Source organism: Esox lucius, chromosome 7 (assembly GCF_011004845.1).
Source record: "Esox lucius isolate fEsoLuc1 chromosome 7, fEsoLuc1.pri, whole genome shotgun sequence".
In the NCBI taxonomy this organism is placed as follows: Eukaryota; Metazoa; Chordata; class Actinopteri; order Esociformes; family Esocidae; genus Esox; species Esox lucius.
Window position 1 is genome coordinate 6,488,034 of NC_047575.1, and position 10,160 is coordinate 6,498,193.

The 10,160-nt window shown below is 38.5% G+C and overlaps 1 protein-coding gene and 1 non-coding gene across 2 annotated transcripts; both read right to left on the reverse strand.

Annotated features, from left to right (window-relative positions):
* Positions 1–1,322: 1,322 nt before the first annotated feature.
* On the reverse strand, positions 1,323–1,396 carry trnat-agu. Its single transcript has one exon. It is a non-coding gene; the product is annotated as a tRNA-Thr (tRNA).
* A 236-nt stretch (positions 1,397–1,632) lies between these two features.
* On the reverse strand, positions 1,633–3,027 carry LOC109615913 (homeobox protein otx5-B). The gene is made up of 3 exons (XM_034293385.1): positions 2,901–3,027; positions 2,460–2,638; positions 1,633–2,311 (listed from the first exon to the last, which is right to left on the reverse strand). Exons 1-3 carry the CDS (start codon positions 3,025–3,027, stop codon positions 1,685–1,687), a joined length of 933 nt encoding a protein of 310 aa, XP_034149276.1. The 3' UTR covers positions 1,633–1,684.
* Positions 3,028–10,160: the final 7,133 nt, after the last annotated feature.

Here is a 10,160-nt window from a genome sequence, read left to right on the forward strand (position 1 = left end):
TAACAAGTGGAAACATAGTGTAGTTATAGTGTAGTTTTGCAATAATATTATAGCTAGTCGAACTGGTACCTTCAGGCAAAAAACAAAAATACCCTATTAAAATATAACTAGACAAATACAACTAAAATTAACTAAACATTTTAATCATTGACTACAATGTAGCTATCCACTTCGTTTCTTTCTGATAGCATGTGCACGTTTTCCATAATGATTCTTTAGTTGTGGTTACTACTTCACCGCATTCCCTCTCCTGCAAGTCCTTGATTCTCCTCATTTCTGTAAGTTACCTTTATTTTGCACCAGTGGGTTTCATCAACTTATTTATTAAATTATTGAGTAAACGTCATGAAGGCCTAAGCAACAAGGTTTATATTTGTATGTATATCTATGTAGGATAGGTTCGATTAAAATTCGCTTTCGTTGATGTTGATACCTTGGTGAACCTCAGTTTTAAGGAGAGGAGAAGGGGTCGGGTTAAACGCGTTTGACTCCGCCCACATTGAGCCCGGCCCGGAACTACAGCCTGCAGTCAGGGTCTTCTCAACCATCACTAATTTCAGGCATTGGTAGCCAACTTCTGATTATGATATTCAAGTTGCCCTACGCTTTTCACCATTTTCTCCTAAATACATGAAGAGAATAGCTTCCATTTCCTCAGTTTGAAAGCTAATTAAAATGCTGTTTCTTGGTGGTAAAAAAAACAAATTTCCATATAAAGCAATGTCCCATATGACTGAACCTCCATGTTCACTTTTTGGAAATTCAGTTCGTTAATACATCGTTATAAATTACGTTTAATTGAAACATTAGGTGCTTCCCTTTGTTCTTTCTAGAGCGTATAGCAAGTCTATTCAAGTCAACAGTCATTTTTCCATGGAATGGCAACCGAAGAAGACAATCCGTTGCTCACTTTCAGTTGTAGCATCGTTTAAATGTATATTTTAAATAAATAAAAGCCTACTTACTGATGACTGTGGCTAATATTAGCAAGATAGTAAAAATTATTTGTCAGCCAATGTATGTATTATTGTTTAAGTTAAATTACATATAGCTAATTTCTCTAGAATAACTTCAACGTAATTATTAAAAGCCTCGTTTGCTGGCAAATGTAAAATGAGAAGCTCTTGGCAGAAAAACGTTGCCATTTCAGCTTGGTCATGAGGGAAATACGCAGGCTAAATAACAAAACTACGTTTTAAATGTTACGGTTTTCAAGCGCACTGCATCTCACATACTAGACCGTATGCTCTTTGAGATGTTTTCAGAAGAGGACGCGAGTACGTATTTTAAAAACGCAACCATAAATATGTGACACCAAGAAAAGGCACTACTGAGATTCGAACTCAGGATCTCCTGTTTACTAGACAGGCGCTTTAACCAACTAAGCCATAGCGCCACGTGATGGTACTGGAAAATTTACTTGATGTACCGTGTGACGTGATTATCGTTTTCTTTGATCACGCAAGCTCCCAAAAATAAATTAAACACGTAAAGGAATTATAATTTATTGAATTTAATACGATAGCCTAATCATAAAGAACAAACAATAGGCCTAGGCCATGTAATGCGTTTACTTGTTTTTTTAAAAAAACCTATAAGTAAATATAACTATAATTCTTATATACTCTATTGGCAAACTATTAACAACAATGTACATGTTCAATATTTAGACTTTCGTACAAATTCAGCTGAGAAGATAATCGATCAGAGCAGTTGAAACAACCAAATCAGACAAATTTATGTCATTGAGGTCCTGTGAGTATAACTCAGGAAGGTCTTCTAGAAAGTCATCTTTCTGGCTCCCCCATGTGGCGAAACTCTGATACTGCACTGGTAGATTCTGCGCAGACTCGTACTGGTCAGGCGCGCCACAGCGGCTCCCAGCAACGGCGTGTTGCCCCTGCGCGTCCCTGACAAAGTCACCAGTGAGCCCATCTGAAATGTCCCCAGTACCTTGTGTGACATTACATTGCGCTGTTTCTTGGCTGTAATACGCTGTATATAGGTTTTCAATATTGTCCTGTGGGTAACCCGTCGTTTGGTCTCTCGAAGTTGAACTGGGATGCATGACATGGTACATTAGCTGGCCTCGAGTCGAGAAACCTGAGGAAAGTTTGGAGGCCTCAGGTAAACTTGGGGACGGGTAGCGGGGAGGCGGAGATGGGTATTGAAGATATTGAGGAGGATATTGAAGAGGCATGGTTGTAGGGAGGGGGGGTAGAGCGCAGCGTTGCTCCAGTGCGGGTGGTGATGGGGCTTCTTGCGGTTTCTTGCTCTTGAAGTAACGCGCACGTCGATTTTGAAACCATACCTGTAGATGAGTAACGGAAAACTATTAGTGCTTTATTTGTGATGTCTCTCTTCCAGTTTACTGTTATGTAACGGATTAGCTATTTGACCAATCGGCTATTCGTGTCACATATATTGTCAAGATGCAGCATGACACAGCTCCAACATACCTGGATCTTTGACTCCGGCAACCCTGTGAGCGACGCGAGAGATTCCTTCGTTTTGACATCAGGATACCGCGTGACCGAGAAGGCTCTCTCCAGCTCACAAAGTTGCATTTTGTTAAAGGTCGTCCGTTTCCGGCGACGCACGTTGTCCGCGTGCACCGTGATTTGAGCATCTTGGCGCGCTGCAAGAATGAGGAGAGAATATAATTAGGCTGTACAGGTATTCAGTTTAAAAACACTTCCTTCTTTATCTTTGTTTCCGTTTCCTACAAGGGTAGAGGAAGAACCCTTTTTAAGCACAAGGATAAAGCAAAAAAAACAATGTAACTTTACGCAACTCAAGATAAACTATCGAGGTTTCAGACAGTATATCTTTGCAAGAGACCTAACCTGTAATAACTGTAGCCTATTACTATATGCATTTTATATGTATATATAATTTACCTCTGCATGGGTCCTGTGTTTGATCGGTAATATTGTTTCCATTCAAGCATGAATTCAAAAAGTTTGGGCCAGTGTAAAAAGCGCTAATCCTGCTGGCATAACTCGCGTAATCCACTCCATACTCCATCGTTGCAATAAGGCTATTGTAGACCCGGGGATTGCTACAAAGACACCCGAGACACTAGACCAAGATAGAACACTAAAGACACGGTCGGACTGTCAGGTTCTTATACCCAGGGAGGTAGGATCTGAGCGATCTATCCCCCTCCTCCTCGTCCCCCCAAAGGTGCTGTTCAGTTAACTCATGCCACACCTACACGCGTGCCTTTGAAGTGCTAGATAATAAGGTGGCCTTTTGAAGTCCAACGAGCTTGTAATGGGCCTGTTTACGCCACTGAGCCAGACGGACACACTGCTAGCCTTGACACGATCAGGGAAAACGGTGATCACCACCCCAACACGTGTAGTTCTTAGAAAGGTTTATGGAAAGAGGTAGTGTCATAGGGAAGCGAGTCTGTCTGCGCTATATCCTTCCGTCCAGACCAGATTACCAAAATAACCTAGGCTACCACCCGGTGCGCAAAGAAACAGGGTTAACACCGCCGCTAAGTGTATATTGGGGAGGCCGCGGGAGTGTTGGATCAGTCTGATCAGTCTGATGAGTGGAGGTGTTAAGTTGGGTTACTAGTCGTTGTTTCCTAAGTCGGGTTCGTTTCCACCGTTTCCGCCAGATAACGCGGTGAATCTTGTGTTTCATAACATGTGGCGGACACAGTGCCAGACAGGACGTAGGAATGCCCCTTGCCCTTAGTCCTGACCTGGCCTTCTAATGATTGTTGAAGAAGAGATGTGATAGCCCCACCAAAAACAGCAAATATGTATGTCATGCATTCATTGAAATTTGACATTAGATTGAAGAAATAACATTTTGAAAAAGGCGTATGCTATAGGTTGATATTCTTCATATTCAGAGGATGAATGGCATTGGAAAATAGTTTGTGTCATAAAATGACATTTTGTTTTTATTACCCACTGCAAATATTTGCCGTATTTATTTTTTACTACCCACTGAGAACGAAGACGGGAACGCGATAAATAAAACACTGAATTAAGGAACGGGCTTATAATTAAGCTTATACCTTTTCCATGCATCATTATAAATCATAACGCGTGAACTTGTTGAGTGGGCTCCAATTGTCAACCAAGTGCTACACATTGGCACGTAGAACGTCGCGTGATTCGGCGCGAGAATCGTTAATTTCTCCGAATGTCCCACATGACCTCATTATAATAGCTCTGTCATTCATAAACTCCATCGAAACTATAGGCCTAACAGTCCTTCATCCGAAACTAGACCCATTTGACCCCTTAATAATCACAACTGTCAAATCCAACCCAGATCCGATCTCCATTTACTGGCATATATATATATATATATATATATATATATATATAAGATATGAAGACGTATTCCTCTAAAATGTTCAGTCTGGAACGTTAATAATAAATAAGACAAACAACATATATACACATTTGGGGTTTCTCAACCACAAAAATCCTATTAGGGACACTTCGAAATTTACTGGGAAAGACGGACTGCATGGTCAAATTCGAGGTTTCAAAAAATATAATGCAATATTTTCCTTACAGAATCGTCCCCTTGAACTGGGTGAAAGTGAACCATCCCACTTATAAAATTCATTAAACCAAAAATAAAAAGAACAACTTTGAAACTGTTTTTAAATGTGGATATAACCATACAGCATGGATTTGTGGCAAAGTCCATTCAAAATTAAAACTATATACTGCCTGACATACATTCTCAAATGTATTTGGAACACTTAAATAAGTTTGTAAATATGTTAAGTAGCTATTTATATATATTCCAAAACATGTTTGTATGGGCTCTTGTAATCTCCCAAACAGAAAATGAATCCAGGGATTCAGACAAACGTTTTGTGACTCATGTCCCAGGATCACACAATTTTCAAAATCTACAAAAGGTAACATTTTAATCATTCCAATTGGTACATGAAACCTCTCAAATTACAAATATATATATATATTTTTCATTGTCTGCTAAATATATACTCACTTGCATGTGCTGTTGCATATTTAGAACACGGTTGTCCCCACGTTGCATTTTTACACATTGAAGTGTAGCCCACTGCTGTGGTCACATAAAGATATGGTTTATAACCATTTTAAAGCTAAAATAATAATAATAAATTACGTAATAAATCCAGCTAAATGGCAAAGGTTTACATGTTGAACATTTCTAGGCAAAAGAAAACAACCCTCCATAAGTACATATTCTAACTGTCCCTTATAAACTTCACAACTTTTTTGCCAGGGTGTCATTTGTCAGGATTCTAAAAAGCATTTTTTAAATGTATTAGAAATACTACTTTTATGTATTGGGAACTAAACTTTCTTATATTAAATTTAATTAATGTGTGCATTTTAGAAGAATTATGCAGAAATCGTTCTTGGAGTTAAGAAGTTCTGTTATGATTGTTCTGTTACATGTCTTATCCAACAGGGGGCAACCTTGAATCACTAAACTTTCCATAAGAGTTTATTTCACTGGAGAATTTTTTCAAATAAAAATAGTCAATATCTTAACAAATATGACAAGGAATTAAGTACTTTAGTAAATCAGAACTATGTAATCTTTTAACCAGTTTACTTTAACAGTATCATTAATCTCAATGAAATCTAGGACTTCAAGCCCATAAGCTGTTTTATTTGATATTACATTTTGTTTTACAAGAAAAGGTTTATTTTTTAAATAAGGTCTCAGGAAAGTTTTGGTTATATGCTTTAGGAATGAATCAGCTACAAAGAGGGATAACAGGGTAAACATACACTATATGACTAATAATATAAAGACAGTTATGTGACTGTATACCATACATAATGTATTATGTTTTGTCACCTTTCAGAATGTTTGTATATTTGTACTAAATATTTTTACACTGTTCTTACAGTAACATGCCTAGCAAAGCATAGGTAAAATAAAAATAGTTAAAAGTAACTACTGATTAGATTAACAACAGTAATATCACTACTTCCAGTGTTGTGTCTATCGTAAGTGTTAAAATACAACTTTGTAAGGAAAATGTGTGCCAAGCCATTTTGCTTCTAATAACACCCTCTCTTCCAGCCAGAAGGCTAGCTGGGTCAATGGTTGTGAAGTCACTGTCACTCAACTTCCAGACACAAGAAAGTCCCTGCCAACAATCCCTATAAGTCTCCTGACCAAACCAGAGTGGAACAGAGAAAGCACAATTGTCTTTTTATAAAATTTTTACGATTTTACTTTTATAACTACGATTTTACATGTATAACTACAATTTTACTTTTATAACTACTGCAATGACAAATACATTTGAGCCCCAGCTTAGGTGACTGTCTGCTTTTCCCCTCTGTTACTCTACATACCTGTCTCCCTAGCCTCTACTCCAAACTGTTCTTTCAAAAAAATACCATATGTATATATATACAGCTCCAGAAAAAAATTAAGAGACCACTGCACCTTTTTCTTTCCTTTCCAAAAAAGTTTAAACGGAAGGTTTTGAGTGAGGAACCGAAGGGTTCAAATTAAGAGACTACTGCAAATTGAACACTTCTGTCCCTCACTCAAAACATTCTGTTTAAACTTTTTTGGAAAGGAAATAAAAGAGTGCAGCAGTCTCTTAATTTTTTCCAGAGCTGTATATTCCGAAAGGGCAAGTACAAGGAAGGCTTTAATGGGGGCATCCATCTTGTTTCCCGACTTGGACTTTTGGAATGCGATCAACTCGGGATAACTCGGGTGTGACGTCATTCCCAGTTGGATAAGCCCGAATGTATTATGATCGTAGCGACACAACTGGCTTAAGACTTCTCCCCATTCCTTAGTAAAAGTTGGTCTTATCAGCTTTGTGAATATGTTTTAAGAGGAAACTGTTAGCTAGGAACTTTTAGTGCTGTTTAGAAATCCTCCTTGTGGTAAGATAAAACATTTTGTGAATACGGCCTCTAGCCTTCGTGGCGAATTGGTAGCAGAGAGGGTGAATGGATGATCTCTGCGTGTGTAGTTTCCACTGATGCGTGGATGAGGTGTGGTGGTGTGTGGGGACTTTGCTGGTGACCCTGTGATTTCAAATGTGTATCTGAGCAGACAATATATCCCTATACACTTAAGAATTCATCTAGCGGCTTCTGTTTTCTGTCACATCATCAATAAACACTAGTGACCCAGTGCCATTGGAAGCCATGCACGCCCATGCCATCACACTGCCTCCACCGTGTTTTACAGATGATGTGGTATGCTTCGGATCATGAGCCGTTCCAAGCCTTCTCCATACTTTTTTCTTCCCATCATTCTGGTACAGGTTGGTCTTAGTTTCTGTCCAAAGAATGCTGTTCCAGAACTCATGGATTATGATTTCCTACTTCCTGGAGAGTGTTTTTCACTTGGCTGAATGTTGTGAAGGGTTTTTTCTTTACCATGGATGTCCCAGCCTTTTTGTTTTGTTTTGCCAGTTTCACTTGCATTTGCAGGATAGCATGTTTCCCTTGCATTGGGAGCTTCTTTAACCGAATGTCAGGGGTTCACAGCAACAGCTTCCAAATGTGAATGCCAAATGTGGAATCAACACACCTGTCCACGAAACAGCTTTTGAGTCAATTGTCCAATTACTTTTGGTCCCATGAAAAAGAGGAGGCTACATATTAAAGAGCTGTAATTTCCTAAACCCTTCCTCCAATCCTTCCTTCCTCTGATCCCCACAATCTCTTCTGAATAGTTGATGTTGAGATGTATCTGTTACATCAACTATTTGAAGCATTTATTTGGAGCGCAATTTTAGGTGCCATTAGTTGTTGATTTCTGAGGCTGGTTACTCTAACTAATCTTCTGCAGCTGAGGTAACTGTGGGTCTTCCTTTCCTGTGGCAGTCTGCATGAGAGGCAGACTCATCAAACCTTTGGAGGTTTTTTGCGACTGAAGTTCTTGAAATCTTCCCATATTTAATTACCTTCAAGTCATGTCCAGTAATAACAGACTGTCATATTTTTTTCATTATGTCTGTACTTCTACAGTACAGACATAATGATCATTTTCTGTATACCACCCCTAACTTATTGCAACACTACTGATTGGTTCAAACACATTGAAGAATGAAATCCCACAAATAACTTTTTACCAGGCTCAACTGCTTTTGAAATTCATTCAAGTTTACTACTTCATGGAGCTGGTTGAGAGAATGCAAAGAGTGTGCCAAGCTGTTATCGAGGTAAAGGTTGGCTACGCTGAAGAATCTAAAATGTGAAATTTATTTTTGATCTGTTCAACACTAGGGTTGGTACATGTTTCTGTGTGTGTTTTTATTAATGTTTTCACTATTATTCTACAATGTGGAAAATTGTAAGACTAAAGAAATAACCTTGAATGAGTAGGTGTGTCAAACTTTGACTGGTGCTTATTTAAAATATAAAAACCATATAAAACCGATATTGTTTTTGTTTGTTCCCAATCACAAGAGTTCTTCACAGCAGACTTGTGCAATATTTCCCATTCTTTTCTGAAAAAATGTCAGACTCGATTCAGTTGCTTGTTGTTCATTGCTTGACAGCCACTTTCAAAGTTCACCATAGATTTTCAAGAAGATCTATGTTAACTATGTGGGGTTCAAAGACTGAACAAGGTTTCTCCTAGGCTGTTGCTTTAGCTCCATTTTATTTCCCTTTGATCCTGAAATATACATATAACTCAACAATCTTGGCCACGAACACATCCATTGTATTATGCAACAACTACCAAGCTTTAAAATCTAGAGATTGTGTTGAGTTGGATTTGCCCCAAACATACAATGATGCTTTTTTATTGAGGACAATGAATGTATCCCTTTGCATAATATTTTAATTTTTCAGCACCTTGTTCTTAAAATTGTCAGATTTGTCAGAGTGCTGCAACTGACCCTCACTTTAATCAAACAAGGTTTCACTCTTTTGAAGTTGCCAACTGGGACATCATATGGGGTACAGAAGGATTAAATAATTGCCTTCGGGTCATCAGGACGGATCCGCCAATGAATTATGTGTGAGCAAACATTCCATAACTGACCAAAGTTTGGCTTTATGCATGTTCAAACATCACAGTTTTGGCAACCATATGTAGCCTCGCAAAGCTAGCTGATCCCAAGAGCTTACACTTAAATGCCTCACGGATATCATGTCAGTGCAGCATCTAAATGTAAGCTTGCGGGATCAGTTGGCTTAGCAAGGTTAGACTATTAAGCCCCCTTTCAGGTTTCTTGCCAACTCATATGAGAAGTATAAGAAAATGAAGTACATGAAATGGAATTTGCCTGTAGTGGTTCCATGGTCTCATCGACAATATAATGGAACACACAAATGATGTGCAGTGGTTCCCTGTACTAAGACTTACTTTTTACCTAACCTTAATATAGGCCTAATTTCAGTAACCAGCCCTTTATGCCTAAACCTAAATTCAAATAAATTCTTAAACTAACCCCAATTGCAAGTTTAACATAAATCTAAAGCCTTATCTAGAAATAACTTTTCTTTCTTATTCTGGGGACCAAATGTCAGGTTTTAGCACTAAAACGCTTTGTGAAATACTAGACCAAAAATGTAGGAGTCCTGTTGTTAGGACAGACCTCCAATTTTTTTAAAGTGGATTATTCCTAAACCTCTGCAAGTTAGGATCTACTTTGAGCCTTTAGATGTCTTGTGAATATGATCCCTTGAAGAAATCTAGTGCTAACCAGGTCAGGAATAGCTGTAGAAGAAGAGGCAGGGCCTTGTTATGGTATTTTGTGTTACAACAAATCAGAGACACTACACAATTTACGGTTATCTATGCATTTATGTGTAGATGGCTCCAAGAATTGGACCCACAATCCTGGAATAGCAAGTGCCATGCTGTACCAACTGAGGAACATGAGATGGACTTCTGAATGAAGAAGTCCACTGTGTAATATACTAATAGTTGGCATATTTTTATGACATTCATGATGAATGGTTCACTTGCAGGGGGAATAGAAAAGAGTCATCTCCTCTCAAACACTCCACAAGAAATGTAATACACACTGCTTTGATCCACATCACCAGTGTTTATCATGTGTGCGTGTTCGCATGTGTGTGTGTAAGTTTGGGGAGTATGTGTGTGGGGGGGTTGGGTGTATAACCAGTGAAAGTATCTCTGTATCTTCAGCTCCCATGAGTCAGGAGTCATCACTCAGGTGTGAA